Genomic DNA, 21,654 nt, shown 5'->3' with positions numbered 1-21,654 from the left:
AACGAGGGTTGTCAAAGCAGCCAAGAGTAGCTAAGCTGCAATGAGAGCTGTAATTAAAACCATTTAAGTGAATTCTCGGAAAAAGCTTGAAAGGCCAATTACAGCGAAATTCTACTCAGGACGAATTGCTTATAAATTATAAGTGAGTATAGTCACCGCCCGATTATTTAGACACTGATAATTCGGACATGCTTCATTACTCTGTGGCACAGCAAGAGGCCCCATAAACTTAACGTAAGGATGACCAAAATTTCTGACACTGTATAGTGCAATGTGCGATAATTCGGACTCCAACTGCGCTGTCATGTGCTAGTTTGCCCACTGACTCATGCAGAAACAGTGACATTTACGTTTTGATACATTGCGAGCCACATCACCAGAACCTCCTCGAAACTGAAACTAGCAAAGCCTAGTCAATTTGGCACTCACCAACTGCACTCAAACCGTTGGACTAGCCAAGCCAAGCCACTAAGTTGTAAGGCTGCATTTGCAATTTGCACAATTTGTTGTGCCAGTTCCGTTCTGCTTTTATTTACCACCGTTCACAATCGGCGAATCACATTGATAACGAGGGTACATCGTCATTATGACCACTGACAAAGTGCGAAAAGTGCGAAATGAAATGGTAGGAGTATCAACATCATTATAAAATTGCGGTCACAGATTATTACGGCCAAACGCAAGCATATGTGTAGCAATGCGTTGCCAAACTTGGGCCATATTTTGGGATGACCACTTTGAGATATTTTACTGATATATCATGTGACTAGCCCTGGACTCATCAGCGGGCAGCGCGTTTCTGCACAGTGATAACATAGCGTACTTGGCACTATGCCAAGCATGCAGTCGTCTGCAAATTGATGCATCTTGCGCTAGTTGCACATAATTTAAGGTATTCACGAAATTGACATTCCGAGAACATGGCACACTTTTCTTGGCAACTTGTGGAATAAATTCACTAATCTTCTGGTGAATCTGGTTTTTCAGACTCCCAATTATTCGGTGATTTGGTGGTCCCCTTTGAGTTTGAATCATTGGTCGACGACTGTATTACTATACACCACAAAATGCAATCATGGTGAGGCTGCAGAGCTGGTAATTGTCTTTTATTTTCCTTCAAATTATCAACCATTAAATAGCACTCTAAAAGACAATGTGGGGTTCCCTGATGGTTATCAGATATGAAGTAATCACAGAACATGGCCTCCAAGATTTTCAGCACACTGGACGCATTGCCCAATCTCTGAGGTCATACACAAATATTATCCATACCATGTTTTGCATAATTTCTAGCGAATGTTAACAATGGCTTCTTACGTGGTCCAAAAGTTTGTTGCACCTAGCCTTTAACCATTTACCTAACATCTGATTTGTACCATTTTTCCCAAGGACAACCTGAGGTTGTCTATACTTTAACAATGATTGTTCATTAACAAAGACAGCATGTATTTATTTGCAAATGCATCAGGAATCATATCCTCAGTTGATAACTATTACAGACACTGCAAGTTTTACATCCACTGCCTCTTTAAAGCAACAGGCAAGAGCAGTCTAGTAAAAGCAAGAGTGGTTTGCAAGTTGCATGTTCTTGTTCTTGCTTTACAGACATGTAATTCATAGCCTTTGTACTTATCAAATGCTCAATACTGAAACTACGCACCTGTGGTGAATAGCATGGGCCATTCCATGCATTCGTGGAGACCTGGGAACAACAGCTGCAAAGGGAAAAATGAATGTAAGCTTTCAAATTTATATAACAGAAGGGCACTGTAGGTTCTTAAAGGGGCCCTGAAACACTTTTTGAACATAGTATGTGGCTGATATGTTAAAGATGCTCCTGTGACATGTGAGTCAAATACTATTGCATTGCATGCAGCAGGGAAATTACAATCTCGTGTCAGAAACAGCAAAGAATCGCTTGCTCTCACTTCCACAATGTTGTCACGCAGCATCATTGCAAGCAGTAGACCCACAATTACTAATGGCTAATTTCGCGAACCTGAGAACATTCTGAGTAGTAGAATTATTGCTAATTTCAGCTAAATAAATGAAAAATATACACGTCCGCTATCTCAAAAAGACAGAAAGACCATTTCCTCTTTGCACTGCCGGTCTAAACGCAACAATTTAGTGTTGCTGCGTCTGCTGCGCATGAGTTTCGAGATGAAAAGTGTAGCATAGATACTGTGGCTGCCACGGGGTGCCATCATGAGCCATCTCGCATTCAACCTTTGAGTGAGGCCAGCGGGGCATTACTCCCTTGCCACTTCCCCTATGTAGCTTTTAGTGCACTATTAAAAATGAAAGGGGACAGAAAGCTGCTGATCAGTCCGACACCTAGTCTAACTTTGCTTGTGCTTGAAGAATTTGAAAAAAGTTTTGTGGCGGGAGATTCACAAGGCAACATAATTTAACAGGGGTGGCACTCTATGATTAGTTAGAAAAGTGTTTCAGGGCCCCTGCAACACCTTTTATAGAAGAAATGCATTCTACAGTAGAATACACTATTTCAGAAATACTTTGCAGCAAAAGGAGTTATGGGCAATCAAGATCCCCTTTCTGGTGCTACCGCTCTTTCTTTAGTGTCTTGCACTGTGAAGGTTGCGACGGAGAGTGGTGGTCCACACAACGCTCCGCCTGTTTTCAGCAACAGGAGTCATTTTCAGGAAGAGCAACACATGCACGGAGGCCTGTACTTTGGTGCACTTTTCTTGCAACTTGTGTCCGCAACCAACTGCTACTGTAGAAGCCAATCATTATCGACCTGAATAAACAAAGTAAATCTCAGCTGTTAAACAAATAGAGTGGACTTGACTAGATTCCCATTCTTTCTCTGAAAAAGAGTAACACTACTGAGCCTGTTATTGTCATCAGCCTTAATAGATATAGTAGGTAAAGCCAGTGCCATGACAAATTTCCCAACCAGGAATCTCTAATCAACCCTGCACTGGGTTCACCCACTCCATCCTGTACCTAAAGAGTTCCTAATCTTGTCACCCTTAACTACATTCCCATTTCCTAGCCACCCGTTCTGTTGCAGTAACTGATAAGTGGTTAGTATCTGTTCTACACCATGCATGACGTGCCCAGTTGCCCTTCTTCCTTCATCTAAAAGAGGATAAACAGGTACCCATGTTTTCTACTTAACCCACACTTCCATCTTCATTTCTCTTATTGTTATGCCTATAATTTTTTATTCCAACTATTGCTGTGTCGTTCCTAGCTTTCTCTCATGTTTCTTTGTTAACCTCCAAGTTTTGGCTGTGTGCGTTTGAGCTGGCTTAAATGCCCTGATCATATAATTTTCACTTCATGGATAATGGCAAGGCACTGTTCATGACTAAGGGCCACCTGCTAAGTGTGCTTTAACCCATTTTTCTTTTTAGATAGCAGATTTTCTTTACATAATCTGGATCACTCAGTTCCAGACCAAACACTTGGTTTACAATGAAATGATGCACTGTACGAATGTCCACCCATTTATGCAACCAACACAAAGCAATAGGACTTACGTTGAGTGGCAGGCTCATCCACAAAGCACGAATCTCCCTGTTGGTCTGGGGATACAAATGGTGGCGATCGACTTGGCGAAAGTGGTGAGCAGTTGGCCAATTCCAGTCCAGGCTCTGTGGCGAGGCGTCTCCGTAATCCACCATCATTCCTGCGATTCAAGGCCACCTTCTCAGCATCTGCTGCATTGTACCCCTGATTGTTACAGACTCACAGTGCCTATGCACTACAACGATTGATTATCAATAAGTATCATTTCTCTTTGCAAAGTGTACTAGTCATCAGCTCCCACATGGACTAATGCTTGCATGAGGCAACAGAGGCCAAAAGGCCTATTACTTGAAGGTACAGTTATAATATATAGATATTTAACAAAGTCTACAGGACTCGAGAACTGCTTCAATGAATGTGAGACTGCTGTATTTTTATTGAACTATTGTTAAGTCCCAAAGCACTCAAGGTACATGTCTGCTCCTGGTAGCAGCCATCTGGCTGCCATTGTATAATGTAGTCTCTTGCAAGAGCTATGAAATGCCGTAATCGAAGGCGTCACAATCTTTTTGACTGGGTTCTACACTGAGCACAAGCAATTTCACACTCTGTCCTCATCAAAATACAACCACAATGGCAGGGAGTCAAACCCACTACCTCGTGGTCGGGTAACACCATGGCGGGTAATTAAAGGCAAGGTAAAACTCACGGCAGTGTGGGGGGCTGCCGCAACGCTACACTGTTGTTGTCTGATCCCAGGTCGAGTCTGTTCTCGAGGTGTGCCTCATGAGAACGGCTCTTGGTCAGGGGTGGCAGGGCATCGGGCAGGGCTACAAGGCTCCCACTGGGACTGCCGCCAGCACCTGCTCTCCTTCGAGACGCAGGGGGCGTTGTTGGAGGCCGTAGGGCACCTCCAAAAGGGGCCAAGTGCGTGCCACCAAAAGAGGAGCATAGCTCCTCAGAGGGCACTGATGTGTGTGTGCGTCGGGGCAGCTGAGACACACCAGCCCGATCCCACGAGTCCCAGTGCAGGTCGGTGTCGGCACTTGGTGCCACGCCTTGAAGTTGCCGTTCTATGTAACAGGAGGGAGGGCATTGTCACCAGCGTAAGCCTACCAAACTCCACTGCAGGAAGAAAATGTCTCAGCACAATGATCTGTTCAACTCAACTACGTACCTTTTCCTTTGACACACACTGTTATTCTAAGAGCCACACAAGGAACCACACATTTGAACATTCTGCTTTCAGAAGCAATGCAGACTTGAGTTGTATGTTAAGAAAGCCACATTGAGACATGCAAAATCGGTTTGATTTAGTATGTGATTTATGTGATTTATTTGATTATTTATGTCGTATTCAATATACTTGCTTTTAGAGTATATCACCTTAACTATCCATTACACATGTCTCATTGCTGTCTCATTTGTTTAAAAACCAGCACATATGCGTATGCGTGCACTGCTGTCCGTTCCCTATATGTATGTGTACCGCTTCATAGAATAAAAAACAATTGTTGGAAGTTAGCGCTGTGTCCGCGTCGTACTTCTGTCTCTTGTCCCTTTTCGTGCGCTAGAAACGTAAAAGTTATGGAATACCAACATGCCCAAACTTACGCTCTTTCATATTGTGATTAGCAAATGTAAGGTACTTCATGCACTTTTAAGGAGACTGACTATCTATGTTTCTAACCATTTTCCCTCCAACATGGCTCACAGGGTAGCCCATTGACAAATGGGTTGCACATCAGGCTGCTGTGCTGAGAGAGCAGGGTTTGAAACCAACCATTGGACCAACTTGGGTTACTGGGTGTACACCCGCTGTGTACCCATGTGCCGTTGGTGTCAACGAACCCCTTTGACATCAACATGGGTCACTGGGGATGCGGCACTTGGCTATGTGGCACTAGGTATGTACAGCTCTTCAATTAACCTCTTTGATGCCAATTTGGGAGCGCTGGGTGTGTGTCACTCAGTCTGTGCTGCTCTTCGAAGACCATAAAGTTCGTAATGTGCCGCCAGATAGCGCAGTGTATGCAGTAAGAAGCACGAGGGAGTGGAGCCCGGATGAAACATGTTTCGCCATTGGTAATACGATGTGTCGCTACACTGCTTCCATGCTAATCGCATTAACATTGACATTCATCATGATATCCATTCTGCTGGATTCTTAAATAATGTTGAAACAAAGGAGATTTAAGTTCACAAGGAAATAATGGAAGTCAACAGTAGCAACGAAAGAACACAGCTTGCGTGACCAAGAACAGCCAGAGAAAGGAAAGTTGATCAAGTACCACCTATTAAAATATGTGGCTCTAACAAAGAATGTTTTCAAGTACGCTTTGGAAAGCAGACGACTATGAACAATTATTATGCTGTTCTTCAGAGTCAAAGCTTCTTTAAAAGCTCGAAAATAGATTTAGGTGCACATATGTGATAACACTGAAGCCTTGTAGAATGAAGCACAAGTAGAATTTGTGCACCTGTTCACATGGTGAAATATGCCTTCCTCTCACATGATATTACTTCCTATAATGCAAACCAACCATAGCTGAAGCAGCAATCTAACCCTACAGTTTTAATTACCATGAATTGACATTATCACATATGAGTACTAGCAGGAAGTGTTCTACTCACCAGTATAGGTCTTGAGGTTGCGCATGGCAATGAGGAATCGCCGTTTCTCTTCTTCCCGGGCACTGACATCATTAAGGTAGCCTTTGATCTCTTGTTCAGGCTTCTCAAGCATGTCATCGAATGTTGTGAACTTGTTGGACAGCCCCTTCATGACACATAATGAGAATGAAGCTTATAACAAACACACACTTTCAAGTAGTCAGCTAAAACACTACACATGTCCCCGATCTCAAGCTGAGCATGCATAAGGGGCATGAGCTTTACATTCTTCATGCTGCCCTTCTTTCCATTTCTTTCCCATTATTCCAACACTAAATCGAAAGTAGACAACCAGAGTGAATTCTGGCTAAACTACCAGCCTTTCTCGTCATCCTTTTTCTCTCTCCTTGCATAAAATGAAATGATGGCAAGTTGGAAAAAAGCTATAAGGCATCTCTGCATTTCCAAATTCATCAATATGAGTAATACTACGCGTTGACAGTAATTTCTTCTGTTGTAGGTAGTGTGTCCCCATTGCATCGTACAGCCTAGGACTAAGTGCAGATCACAATGGAAGCAAGACAGCACAAGATAACCCTTGGTCATGAACTTTTCAAGCAATATTGTTGTCCCACATGCAGTAGTATTCCCATCTACATATTTCCTTGAGTTTCCTTGAGCCGAGAATATCCTGCTGAGTGAATAGGTGGCATCCAGGCAGACAAGTGTTTTGTGAACCACTTTTTCCACACCTTACCAGATGCTCTAAACGTACAGTTTGCATTGTAGGACGCCAGCTTTAACACATGATGTCATAGCAATGTTTACACATTCATAGCTCAGAGACTTGTGGTCTTAAGAGAAAGGTTTAGTTCGAGCCCAACTCTGACGCTGCCTATTCAAATAAGTGTAAAACGCAGTAACGTTTCTGTGAGATAACCACTGGACCAATTTTAATGAAATTTGTTGCATTTGAGAGAGAAGGTTAAATTCTAGTCACTATTGGAAGCAGAATTTCGATATGGAACCTAAATTTTGTGAAAAGAAGTTTCAAAAATTCGGAAGCTCAAGAAAAATAGACGCACGAAGATCAAAAGTTAATAGCTCTGCATAAAGAACAGATATTGCAGTTCTGTAAACGGCATCCATTAGATCATTCAAAGTGAACAAATTTGACATGTCAATTTATATCTTATGGGAATTTGTTACATTGTGTACAAGGGTTCTGCAAAAGCTGTATTTCCATATCCCTGAATGTTTTAGATTTACCTGCAACATATCAATTTTGTCTGCTTTAGATGTACTATTAGATGCAATTCACAGGATTGTGATTGATATCATCTTTCCTTGCTGAGTTAGAGGGTTGTAAACTTGATAGTTTCATTTTTTGAAAATTTGCAATGTATGCCAATTTTTAATAAAGGATCGAACTGAATCAAAAATTCCAAACCAACAGTCACTAGGTTTTAAGTTTTTCTTTTAAATGCAACAAACCTCGTCAAATTTGGTGCAGTGGTTGCCAAGGAAGACAAATTCTCCTTTTACATGTATTTAGATAGGAGCACCTGACCTAAACCTTCCTCTTAAGAGGGGCAGAAAACATGGCTGCTGTTCATCAAGACAAACATGAATAAAAAAGAAAAGAAACAAAAGATACAGCTGCTACAAACTGTGTTCTTGTATACGCACTATAAAAAAGTTTGGTTGTCTATCAGAATAAAGAAAGGAAAGCAAGTTTTTATTATTTAAGGCATGAGAAGAAAGCAACAATGATCGCAAGGCCATAAATTCCGATTCTCATGAAGTATTAAATATTGCTGTTGTTAAAATGCAAGCATACTAATGAGCTTGCAGAGATTTAAGACAATAAATTGATGGTGATGCCGCTGACTAGTAAACGAAGTTTCGACAAGGTTCTAGGATACATTCATGATGACTATCCCTGGCAATACAACAATGCTGCATGATTCAATATGGCGTCTGTTCGTTTGAAAAATACATACTTGAATAGAGTTGGGCGTAAGACCAACAACCTTGAGCCACAGAACCAGTTTTGGGTAGTTCTTGAGTTCCGAAGCATTTTCGCATTCACTGCACTTCTGTTTTGCCAGTACTTGGCGGCTGAATAGCTTGATGAGTTTTGTCTGGAAAACAGAGATGGCAGAATCAGGAACTGCAAAAATTGCCATCAAACAGGTGCTTGACTTGAGGTTTCTGATTTGTAATTAAAGTCCAAACCTTTTTGCGACACCAGAAAAGGTGTTGGCAGGCGTCGGACAGGCCTGGACAATTTATTGTTACACTTGTTTCTACAAACCAGTTTCAGTTTTGGTATGAAAGAAGCCCATTCATCACAACACAGGCTCACAGCATTCTTGCGAGTGCCACGACTTCCAGCCATTAGCGCAGTCAAAAGAAATACATGCTCAACGTCTGCAAATTTAGATGTGTCATGACGTCACAATAATATCAATGAAAGCAGGTCTGGCATTTCTAGACTAACTTTAGTATCAAATTAAAATATCTTATAATTGTTTCATAGCCTCCACATTTGCTCAGTTTCTACAACTTGGAATGTATGTGTCAGTACACTTTTTAAAAAGATGGTGAAGCACGACTTTGGCCTTGCAAATGATGCACCATATAGATAATTTCTTTGAACATGAACTGTGATGTGCAACAAGTGCATGCTCTCACTTCAATATGCAATGCATTGCACTGCTCACTTGGCACTCCAGCAGTCATGCCCCACCTGCACGTGATCTAAATAACAGTGCTTTATTTCTTAAGATGAAGTACTTGTAAAAAATCCAACGGGAAGGCTTGACAGTCACCAAGATTTCATGGCAGCCATACAGCATTCAAGACAATACCGTTGTATACAACTACTTCATTTTATAAGGTCTTGTGATTTATTAAAAGTAGTGAAACAGTTTTTGGTGGTTCACTAAATTACAATAAACTCGCGAAAGGCACTATTGTTTGACATAATGGAAAAAGAGTTGCTAGCATTCTGCATCGACACAAGTGACAGCACAATATGACTATGTTACAGAAGTACTCTGTTGACTTTATCAGCGTGTCCATGGCACTTTGCCACTGCAATACACACGCGACAATACCTACGTCGGCTTATCACCCGATAAATACACTGTTCCAGAGTGCCTTCCAGGCGCTTGCAATAAGTTAAATTCTGCAGCGCATCTCCCAAAAGCCCGAATAAATATCTAGTAATTTACGCATGTGAATACAGTACAGTCAAATAACGTGCTTTGGAGTAAAGCGCCAAGCTACAGGCTCTTCGCCCGTACACCTTTTCCGCTACTTGTGTTCGTGCTGAACATGGTGTTTTTGTTCTTTGAATAAGGCGTTCATGGTTCAGAAATACCAGAATTGCTAGGTAGCCATAGCATGTTAGCGTTGGCAGTGATGCACGCTTGGTACGCAGACAAATGATCGCGCTGATTCTCCCAATGACGAATGTTTGGAATGACAATGTCTTGTGATGGTATCGAAAGCCACACCACGAACAGCACACACTGATGTGGTGAAGCCGAACATGACTAATCTTGAGCAGAGCCGGTAAAAACAGCACATACAGACAAGACGAGCGAAAACACGCCCGGCGTACTGATGGCAACAAAAAAGAAACAAAACAGGTGACACACTTATCCCACAGCGAGAAAACAATGCGTCCCAGATTCTACGGCGTTTAAAAAAAAATGAGAAGTTGCCACTCTAAGTCGCAGATTAAGCCGCACGAGAAAACTGCATCGAACTTCATTGCAGGGGCGTTCAGCGAGCGTGTTTTCCGGCTTTTTTGCTGGCTGTCTCACAGTCAATGGAAACTTGGGTGTCCACAGAGCAGCCGGCTATCTTTCCGGCCGACGCCTGGGAATCCGGAAAGAGAAAGAAAAAGAAAAGCACAACAGTTGTACTTACTTCGAGAGCTCGTATTTCATGTTGCGTTAATTCTGCGCTGGTCTCACACCGTGTTCGAAGACCTTCGAGATGCTCGGAATTAATATCAATCATCGCTTGTGCTGTGGCGCAGACTTCAATGGCACTTTTTACTTTGTTCTCTGCCTCGGCGTCGGCCATGGCGACCTGGCTGCTACTTGTAAGTGGTTTGCGCTACTGGACGACCACACATCATGACAGCATGTTGGGCCCGGTGGTAAGACAGCTTTGTAACCATCACTTAGTTCTCCCATCGTCACCCACTCCACTATACCATGCCCGCCATTACCAAAGCACTGTGGCTGGCGAGAATGCACGAGATACGGCGTTGCTGAGGTTTGACTCGCGAATGACGTCATCGAAACCGAAACTGAATTGTCGACTTGGACAACAGACTCTGCAAGCGGCTTTTCGAAGAATCATTGCACATTCACTCTAGCGTGTAAGCGCTACTTCTTCGGAGAAAGCGTTTTTCAGTGTATGTTGCAATGGTATTTGTAACGCCGCGCTATAAAATCACAGCTGATCCTTTCACTGCGAAAAAAGTCATTCCTACGCTATATTCCGAGACACCTTACACTCTTAAAACGGTTGCACCCTTTGGGGTGTATATTTGTCCACAACAATAATCGTCATCTTCCTTGCTTGCGCTTCCTTTCTTGAAACTCGGCGCTCGCTACTTTCCTGTCGAGAATGCTGAGTCACACTGATAACGCGCATGCCGTTCGTGACTGGGAAGTACCGGACTCGCAGCGTTAAAGAAAGGAAACGCGGGCAAGACAGATGACGATTATTGTTCACTCTTAGAAAAATTCACACCCTTTAGGGCTTATCTTGTCCCACAACAATAATCGTCATCTGTCTTGCCCGCGTTTCCTTTCTTTAACGCTGCGAACCCAGTACTTCCCAGTCACGAACGGCATGCGCCTTATCAGTGTGACGCAGCATTCTCGACAGGAAAGTAGCGAGCGCCGAGTTTTCGATAAAGGAAACGCAAGCAAGGCAGATGACGATTATAGTTGTGGGACAAATATACACCCCAAAGGGTGCAACCGTTTTAAGAGTGTTGTGGGACAAGATAAGCCCCAAAGGGTGTACATTTTTCTAAGAGTGTATACAGCCGTACACTCTTTAAGCAAAATTACACCCTTTTGCCACAACGATAGTCGTCATCTGTCTTGTCCGCATTTCCTGTCTTTAACGCGGCGAGCCCGGTACTTCCCAATAACGAACGGCATGCGCGTTATCAGCATGACATAGCATTCCCGACAGGAATGTAGCGGGCGTGGCGTTTTCAAGAGAAGAAATGCTGGCAAGACAGATGACGATTATCGTTGTGGGCAAATATACACCCCAAAGGGTGTAAACATCTTAAAACGGTTGCACCTTTCGGGGTGTATATTTGTCCCACAACAATAATCGTCATCTGCTTTGCTTGCGTTTCCTTTCTTGAGAACTCGGCGCTCGCTGCTTTCCTATCGAGAAAAATCTGTCACGCTGATAACACGCAAGCCGTTCGTGACTGGAAAGTGCCGCGCTCGCAGCGTTAAAGAACGGAAACGCGCGCAAGACAGATGATAATTATCGTTGTGGGACAAGATAAGCCCCAAAGGGTGTAAATATTTCTAAGAGTGTAGAGTGTGCGTGGCAGAGATACACCCCAAAGGGTGTAGCTTACTCTTGAGGCATTTACTCCCTTTGGGGCTTATCTTGTCCCACAACGATAATCGTCATCTGTCTTGCCCGCTTTTCCTTTCTTTAACGCTGCGAGCCCAGTACAGGCGCCCAAATCTTTAACTGGCGTGCGCGAGCGGCGACTTTTCCGTGCGTCAGCGCCGTATGACGGGGCGAGGCTGGAAACAGCTTAGCAGACGATGGGCCCTGCTGAGCGCGCTTTGTCCGCATGCGCTTAGCCTCAGACTCTTTCCAGCCGCGCCCCGTCATACGGCGCTGACGCACGGAAAAGTCGCCGCTCGCGCGCGCCAGTTAAAGATTTGGGCGCCTGTACTTCCCAGTCACGAACGGCATGCGCGTTATCAGTGCGACGCAGCATTCTCGACAGGAAAGTAGCGAGCGCCGAGTTTTCAAGAAAGGAAACGCAGGCAAGGCAGATGACGATTATTATTATGGGACAAATATACACCCCAAATGGTGCAAACAGTTTTTAGAGTGTAAGCAAAATTACACCCTTTCGCCACACAACGATAATCGTCATCGGTCTTGTACGCATTTTCTTTCTTTAACGCGGCGAGCCAGGTACTGTCCAGTAACGAACGGCATGCGCGTTATCAGCATGACATAGCATTCCCGACAGGAAAGTAGCGGGCGCGGCGTTTTCACGAAAGGAAACGCAAGCAGGGCAGATGACGATTATCGTTCACTCTAAGAAACGTTTGCACCCTTTGAGTCATATCTTGCCACACAACGATAATCATCATCTGTCTTGTCCGCATATCCTTTCTTTAACGCGGCGAGCGTGGTATTTTCCAGTAACGAACGGCATGCGCGTTATCAGCACGACATAGCCTTCCCGACAGGAAAGTAACGAGCGCAGCGTTTTCAAGAAAAGAAATGCGGGCAAGGCAGATGACGATTATCGTTCTGTGGCAAATATGCACCCCAAAGGGTGCAAACTTTTTTAGCACTCTACACTCTTAGAAAAATTTACACCCTTTGGGGCTTATCTTGTTACCCAACAATAATCGTCATCTGTCTTGCCTGCGTATCCTTTCTTTAACGCTGCGAGCCCGGTACTTCCCAGTCACGAACGGCATGCGCGTTATCAGTGTGACGCAGCATTCTCGACAGGAAGGTAGCGAGCGCCGAGTTTTCAAGAAAGGAAACACAAGCAAGGCAGCCGATGATTATTGTTGTGGGACAAATATACACCCCAAAGGGTGCAACCGTTTTAAGAGTGTAAGAAAAGTTTAGACCATTTGAGTCGTATCTTGCCACACGACAATAAACGTCATCTGTCTTGTCTGCATATTCTTTACTTCACGCTGCGAGCCCGGTACTTCCCAGTAACGAATGGCATGCGCGTTATCAGCTTGCCATAGCGTTGCAGACAGGAAAGTAAGCGGGCGCGGCGTTTTCAAGAAAGGAAACGCAAGCAAGGCAGATGACGATTATCGTTGTGTGGCAGATAGACACCCCAAAGGATCTAAACTTATTTTAGAGTGTAGACTACGGTAGCCAACGTTTTTAGATTAGTTGGCAGTAGCTATGGTGGCTAGCCACCATAGTAGTAGCGTTGTATAGACACCCAAGAGGAAGGGGCGTGATCGGTGCCAACAAACCCCACTTGCGTTCTTTGCTTGCACTGACGTTTTGGTTGATATTCCTTTTTTTTTCGGTAGGTTCATTATTACAGTTAAGCTGTGAGCCTCTAATCGGTCAGAATAATTGCATGAATTATTAAAGGGCCCCTGAAACGGTTAGGACAAATTTTGTAGACGCGTAGGGTACAGCTTAAGTAGAACATTCGCACCACAATTTAAGTGAAGCGTTAGGTATTAATGGAGCTACAAGCGATTAAAGGCCGCCCCACATTCAGCGTTTTCCCGGCGTTTTCTGGCGTTTTGTCACCCGGCGTCGCTCGGCGTCGACGCTGAGGCTGGCGCCAAGCCAAAACGTCGTGCTCAAGGGACACCAGATCTCGCCGCCGCCGTCGGAAGCGGCTCGACAGCGCCGACCAATCAGCGCGTGGCAGGGCGTGGCCGCGCTGCTGGCAACTCTTGCAAGAAACTTCCGCAGATTCGCAGTTCGCGCCGCCATTGCTGTTTGTTTGGTTGCTTCAATCATGCTACCGGCGAACATCGATAACGAGCTTCTTATAGCCATTGTAGAAGCAAGGCCGATATTGTGGCAGACCAAACACAAGGAACACAAGAATCGTGTTAAAAAAAACGTTTTGTGGATTGAAGTCGCCGCCATCGTCCTGCCGGGTGTACCAAATGAGAAGCAGGAGCTTCTTTTTTAGCAGCAAAAGCTGCTGTCTTCTTTCCATGATGTGGCGTATGGCGTCTAGCAATAAAAAGCACCTACTTCCCCCTCTATCATAGAATAAAGAACCCTCGATGCTCAGCTTCGCACGCCGACGCGCCGACCGCTCGTGATGTTCACGCCGATATTGCTGCCAGTTTTCTGAAGCTCAGCCTTGTGTAATTTTTCTACACAGCCCTGAATATTTTATTTAGCGTAAAACTATGCAAAAGGCATAAGTATTGCATTGAAGAATACTTATGACAGCTCTTTTCATTGATATTACACAATTAGCTTAGGAGGTATCTGGTAAAATAAATCTGGTCACATTGTGCGACGCTGCGCTGGCGCTGGTCCGCGTGCCGCTCGTGTGGCTGGACGCCCTCTCTGGCGCCGTTCATGCGACCACGCCGGGAGACGCAACGCCAAAAAACGCCGGTAGAAACGCTGAATGTGGGGCGGCCTTAAAAGTTACCCTCCTCCCTAGCCATGCTTTTTCTCCTCAACTCGTTCGCCGAGCGAGCGGGGCTAAGCTCCGCCTTCACTGGTTTAGCGTCACGATGCGAAGCTTAGAGAAATAATAGAACATACAAATCGAATGTGTGGATGTTTTTGTTTTACTTTGCACCGCAGGAAGAGAGATGTACTTCCATTTCGTCTGCGTGTCCCCACCATCGTGCAGTCGAGCGTGCAGACACTGATACTATTTTTTACCGTGCTCCAGCGTGGGATCATGCTCTTTGATCGACATGTGTCTGCCTCAGTATTCGTGTAGCACGGACTTATAGCGCTAGTCAGGTGTCCTCGTGCACAGCGCGCAAAATCGTGCGCTGCGCGAAACCAGGTAATGAGCCGCGCCGCAATAAAACGGGGAGAAAAAAAAAATGAAGGAGGCCCCGTGACGTCCCCGTCACGTTCCTTCCCTGCGTTCTGACGCAGGGAAGGAATTACGCTTGCGGAGGTTAGACGGGGCAGGTGGAGAGAGTGTCTCGCTTGGCAGTGGAGCTCGCCTGCTGAAATCACGGGCTCGCGGCACTGAAATATTTCTATCTCGGCTATTAATGAGCCGATTTGTAATTTTTTTTTTTGCGACAGAACGCTCCGTAGAGGACACGTAACAACTTCCAGCATATAACCAAAATTTCCCATGGGGCCTGGTGAGGGGCCCTCTGAATTGCCCTTACTTGTGGGTATAACATAATGAGGCGAGGGGAGGAGGGGTGCAATACAGATATAAGAGTGGTATTACAAACTATAGTAGTCGCAATAACAATAATACGAAATACTGAACGAAGTATGCGAACAGAGTTCACCTAGTGAAAAACATGAAGTGCAAGAACAAAACAAAGAAACAACAGCAGCAACAACAAGAAAGGCCACAGAAAATAGTAATATACGAGACCATATTCGTAAGACGAAAATATACAGGCTCATATAGTTTACGGTATTAATTTAAATATTTCATAGCAACACACACACGCGCACGCACACACACACACACACACACACACACACACACACACACACACACACACACACACACACACACACACACACACACACACACACACACACACACACACACACACACACACACACACACGCACGCACGCACGCACGCACGCACACACACACGCACACACGCACACACACACGCACACACACACGCGCGCACACACACACACACACACACACACACACACACACACACACACACACACACGCGCGCGCGCACACACGCACACGCACACGCACACACGCACACACACACGCGCACACACACACACACAGGCGCGCGCGCGCGCACGCACACACGCACACGAAAATGCTAATGTAAAGGCGTCTAATTAACAGTGCATAGCATGTGAATCTTTATTGGGGCAGGTTTCGCAGCGATATCTGAAGGCAAGCTGTTATATTCAGTGATGGTGCGGGAATAAAATATCGCATATTGTAACGGGTGTCATGATGATGTGCGCTTGATTTTGAAACGGCGATCCCGGCATGGAAAGACGGCAGACGATGACTGAAAGAAATCGTCATGAAGGGAAGCATGATGATAAAGGTTGCGAAACAGGTAAAGACACGCTGATTTGACGGAGAATTAATACCTCTGGTAAACTGACACCTGCATTTAATGATGAAACGCTATAGTGTAAAAAAAAAAATGAAGCGGGCCGCCCGGGTTTCGAACAGATTAATTGTCATTGACGATGTACTACGTGCCTGACCTGGATTCCATATTGCCGATGCATGCTCGAGCTTCCTGCGGATCAGTGTCTATAGACACTGATCCGCACTGAAGTATCTATAGACACTGAACCGTATGTGAGCAAGTTTCCGCACTTCAACAGGAGCATGTTTTAGGTTGCGTTTGATGATGCTAAGTGAGCGATTAGCAGCTGCAAGGGTGGGGTAAACTTGATGGTTCTACGCTAAGTTGTAATGCAAATGAACGCCTAGGCAGGTTGAGACGAGCTCCCACTACGTTCTAAATGACGGAAAATATGGGGTCTCACGTCACTTGCTTAGAAGAAGGCATAAATTAAGTTTTAATAAGTTTTAGGGGCATTAACAGGTTATACACCACGTGTTGTTTGCGCCTAAATAATTTTGGAGAGCTACGAGGTTGGTATATCAAGAAATGTTACGATAAAATGCACAATTATCGGCACAACGTCTAACGCAAGACAAAACACCGTTACGTAAGTCATTAGTACACACAAGGAACAGCGACGGGCCAAGCGCACTTCTGTGAGGCACTCCGGACATGACGTGATTAAAGGTGCATCGTTTGAGTTGTGCTGTAGCCTAGGTGCTAGGAAATCAGTTATTCATTCTGAAACAGGAGGATGAATATTAGGTTATGTAAGTTTAGCCAGGAGTATGTGGTGAGGCACACGATCGAAAGCTTTGGAGAAGGCCAGGAATACGGCGTCAACCTGGAATCCGGCGTCAACAGATGAATACAAGTCGTGAAGAAATCAAGCGAGCTGTGGGGAAAAATTCACAAACATAACACAGGTAACATATGAATACAATATGTTCCTGTTTACACTGTTACGGAGCACCGACCAAGTGACAACTTGGCATGACTTTACAAATACATCATTTGAAATCACCTTCACGATATCACTCGTAGTTTCCAGTTTCCAGTTTCCAGCAGTACTGAAGAAAAAAAAAACGACTTACTAAACAGGTTCGTTTTATATAAAGTTTCTTTCACTTCAAGGCCATTGTCAACTCTCAAGGATACGCAACCAGGTCGATGTATATAATTCGCGCGATCAATCAATACCTGTTTTTGAAGAGAAAATATTAGAAAGAAAGTTATGAAGAGAACGGAAAAGTTATGTACAAAAATAATACGAATACCAAGCTCACCATAGTTGTTCATGCTCAGAAAACGATTTTAATCGGCTTAATTGAGACTTCATATAAAGGAAGGTGATATTCCTTCGTTGAACAATGGTTGAATTATAAATATTGTTTTTATTTTTACTTTTAATCTAAGTACCATCACTCGTTTTGTCACTGTGGTCAAGAATAAGAAATAAAAAGGAGTAGGGAAGCCAGGTACTTTTTACCATCATCATTAAAATTGTGATATTTATTTATTTATTTATTTATTTATTTATTTATTTATTTATTTATTTATTTTCGATACTCCTGGTGTTAGTCGTGAGCATGCCTGGTGGGCACACAACTATACAAAAAGTCAGAAGGGTCACCAAATGGGTAAATTTAAAATAAAGGTAAATTCACTGAACGAAAAGGTAAAGAAAATCCTTAATGAACAAATGAATGTTTCAATTAACAAACATTGGTTGCACAATTAAAGGGAGCACAACCTTACGCGAATGCATTCTGGCACTATACGCTCGCATTTACAAAAAGAGAAAGAGAAAAGGCAGTGCTTTCAGGTGGTAATGTATGTACATCGCGATCTCACATTGCACAAATTAGCACAAAAAAGTACATGTTAAAAATACTGAAGTTTTAAGTTTAAAAGCAGCGCCATCAAACTAGACAAGGAAGTGAGACGTACACAAACACACAGCGTTTGTGTGTGTCTCATTTGTCCAGTTTGATGCGCTGTTCCTAACTTAAGTTGTCAAATTTGTGCCGAATATCCCAACAGCAAACTCTCCTTATATTTAGCCTCACTGCAAGACGAAGAACATTCTTATAGGGATCTCAAGTTACGCTTGCTAAGTTGGATATAAGGAACCCGGATAAAGCGAAACGTCCTGCATATCAAACGCGTGAATCTTACTCAGCGATACTCAGGCAACATAACCGCCTCATAACGAACTGGACATCGGGTCGTTCCGTGCCGGCGCTACAAAGCCGAGTGCGCGCTGCGAAGGCAGTGTTCTCGGCAGTCATTAATGCCAATGACATTCTTGGCATTATCTGACAACTTATGTTTCGTCAGTCAGTTAAACATTGTCTAAAAAGGGACGCAATAAGGTTAAATGCTAAGTGAAGCTAAACGGGTAACCTACGCCCCTGCATTGTTAACAAAGCGGCCAAACAGTCGCGGCTTTTAATCTGCCGGAACTACACAGGGTTGGGTTAGGAAGAACGCCGTTGCGGAGTACTCCGGAATAATATGCGACCATCTGGCGTTCTTTGACGTTGCACGCAAAGCATGGCACACAAGCGCTTTTACATTTCGTCCCAGTCGGGCTGCGGAAGCCGCGGCCGCAGTAAACGAACCCGCTACTTCGTGCTCGCCAGCACAACGTACAGCCACTGAGCCACCGCGCAGCCACCTCGAGAGAAGGATTGGTAATCCAGAAAGGACCACATGACCCCGCCGCTTTGAAATTCCCGCTCCAACTCACCGTGACCTCACCGATATCGGCAGTGCTTGCTTGTATATATATATATATATATATATATATATATATATATATATATATATATATATATATATATATATATATATATATATATATATATATATATATATATATATATATATCGGCAAAGAAGTTCTACACCGCCATTCTAAGAGAACAAAAATATCAATCTAGGAAGTTTCGGTAACCATTTCCCACATCACCCGCCGCGGTGGCTCTGGGGTTATGCTGTGTAGTAGCACAAAGTCGCAGGTTCGGTTGCCTGCTGCGGCGGCCGCATTATGATGAAGGGTGGAGTGAAAAAAAATATGGCGCTCGTGACAGTTCCTCGCGTGCTCGTTAAAGAACACCAGGTGGTAGAAATTAATCCCCAGCACCTCACGGCGTCTCGGACAGCCCGTGACTTACTTTGGGTCGTTAAAAACCTATTATTTTTCCACTCCCCAAAAACAGCCTAAATACGAGAAATAAAGAAAGCAAACGAAAGCCAAACGAGAAAACAATGAAATACGTGATTTCACATTGACGTACTGGAGCTGCAGTTCCGGCACAAAAATAAGAAATAATGTAAGTTTGCAAGGCCTTGATTTTCTTCTGTAGTGACATACATTTTTCGGATAAATAGTAAAGTTTCGACATAATAATAAATAATAATAAATAACGTTTCGATAGATAACTTTACCAGTCTGAACTTGTTTAGTGTTGGTGCAAGCTTGCATGCAGGGTTCCTAGTTTTAGGCTTTCTGCATATTAATATAACACCCATTGCTCCGGTTATGTAACTTTCAAAACCACGCACACGCACACACACAATGCATGGGAAAATACAGAGAAGCTATTCTCGGGACAATCACTTTCGGCGATACTAACACTTTCCCGTTACATAGTACACGGTGCGTTGTATGATTCCAGCGGTTTCGCTCAACCAGCCAATTAGCTCAACCGGTTTTGCTATACCAACGAATCAGCGCGCACTGAAAGCGATATCTCCGTAAGTGACCGCCCGAGAATATGCCCCCTACTGTGCTGTTACTTCTGTACAGGCACCTTCCGCTGAAACTTAACAAAATGACAGCAACGCCAGAACACATGCGCAGACTAGCGAGCAAAATGAGATCGAAAATGGAAGCAAAATGATATCGAGATATGTACAGAAGAATAAATGGAAAGGCAAGGAGGTTAACCAGATCGCAATATCCGGTTTGCTGCCCTGCGCTGAGGGAGAGGAAAGATAGAGGATAAAAGATGAAGAGAGAGAGAGTGAGGGAGTAGGAGGACATCGGGTAGATCGAAAATGAAATCGAAGGAAATGATAAACATTCGGCGTGACATCTCAGCGCGCTTATCGCGAAGTAAAAGTGGTTCAAGATCTGAAAAAGACCCTAATGCGTATGCTCCGCATGATTCGCAATGCTTGCGATAGAGATCAGAAGCGTGATGCATCCCCGAGCTTCAGCTCGGCAAAGCTCGGTGCGTAACATTCGGACGAATGAGGAATCCCGAGTCCACGTCACTTTAAATGTCGTTTCGTGGTGTCCTCCCTATCCTTAGCGGCCAGTGTCGGCGACGTAGGAATGATAAACGAGAGCGTCGTAGCGCCCTCTGGCCAGTGCATGGTGCCCTATATTTAGAAGCCGTGCCTCGTAAGAATGAAGTAAATGAGCACGTTTATATAATGGTTACCGTGATAAGACTGTGCTAGAGCACCTTTGTAGGCCGAAGCAAACATGCTGCAACGCATACACTGACGCACGCTCGCAAACACTCCGCTCTCGGGCGGTGCAATAACTCCCGCGGCTCAGCTTACCAAACGCAAAATCAGAATGCCATGCACGTCAGGCGCACGCGCGCGCTGCGCGGTCTGGCGTGGCTGCTTAGCGTGACCGTGACTTACAGCGCGTGTGGCGGATATATCTATCTGAGAGAGTGGGTGAAAGAATAAAGAAAGGGGGAAAATAAACCACCGCCGGCCACTTTCGCTGTACCGTTCTCGGTAATCCCCTCACGCTGGCGGCCGGTGCTCGTCGAAGCTCCATATACTCCTTGCCGCTGACTACGCCACAACGCCGAGGCACCGCCACGTAAACAGACCGCAAGGTTGTGGACCTGGCTTTTGCTTGGAGACGTTCTTCACTGACCAAGCTCTTAATCCAACTCTTGCTGTCTGCATCAGTGCAGAGGTCTATGCGACCGAGGCGGTGGTGGTGGAGAACATTTATTCAAGGCTATTTACAGGAGAGAGTGGGGACTGACTTTAAGGGCCAGCCCCTTACGCATTCTAGGAGCTCCCGTGGCAGCTCGGGCCCTAGCCGGGAGAACTCTTTGGCTCTCTAAGGTAGAGCAGCCGAGCAGGGCAGCTTCCCAGCTCTCTCGGGTGGGTGAGGAGAAAGGGAGGTAAGCGGGGTTAGAGGGGCATGCCCACACCCTGTGGTATACGTGACTCCCCAATATCCGTCTACATATTGTGGGAAGTAGGTGCCAGGAGACGGGCGAGAGAGAACAGCCTCATCTAACGACCACAGGGCGCTCAGGGAAAGCCGAAGAGTGCTTTAGCTAGGCCACGGCCGAGGCCTGCCGGCCGTAGCACCTGACCCACTACTTCCCTTACAATGGCGCGCACAGCGTGAGGCTCAAACCAATGACCTTGGGATTAGCAGTCTCATGCTCTACCTACAGAGCTAGCCGGTTATCCTACAGTCTTGAATTCTCTTTCAAAGTGAGTGACGAT

At 44.7% G+C, this 21,654-nt stretch overlaps 1 protein-coding gene across 1 annotated transcript in view; it reads right to left on the bottom strand.

The window, feature by feature from the left end:
* ksr (kinase suppressor of ras) overlaps window positions 1-10,389 on the bottom strand; it is a 36,712-nt gene extending 26,323 nt beyond the window's left edge. Inside the window, exons 1-6 of the mRNA XM_075684698.1 lie at window positions 10,057-10,389; window positions 8,118-8,258; window positions 6,136-6,280; window positions 4,211-4,574; window positions 3,513-3,661; window positions 1,661-1,715 (exon numbers count right to left, since the gene is read on the bottom strand). Of these exons, the coding sequence (XP_075540813.1) occupies window positions 1,661-1,715; window positions 3,513-3,661; window positions 4,211-4,574; window positions 6,136-6,280; window positions 8,118-8,258; window positions 10,057-10,215 (1,013 nt within the window). The 5' untranslated portion in view covers window positions 10,216-10,389. The remainder of the gene's footprint in view (window positions 1-1,660; window positions 1,716-3,512; window positions 3,662-4,210; window positions 4,575-6,135; window positions 6,281-8,117; window positions 8,259-10,056) is intronic.
* Window positions 10,390-21,654: the final 11,265 nt, after the last annotated feature.

This window comes from Dermacentor variabilis, chromosome 3 (assembly GCF_050947875.1).
Source record: "Dermacentor variabilis isolate Ectoservices chromosome 3, ASM5094787v1, whole genome shotgun sequence".
Lineage (NCBI taxonomy): Eukaryota > Metazoa > Arthropoda > Arachnida > Ixodida > Ixodidae > Dermacentor > Dermacentor variabilis.
This window is presented reverse-complemented; position numbering and strand designations above follow the sequence as displayed.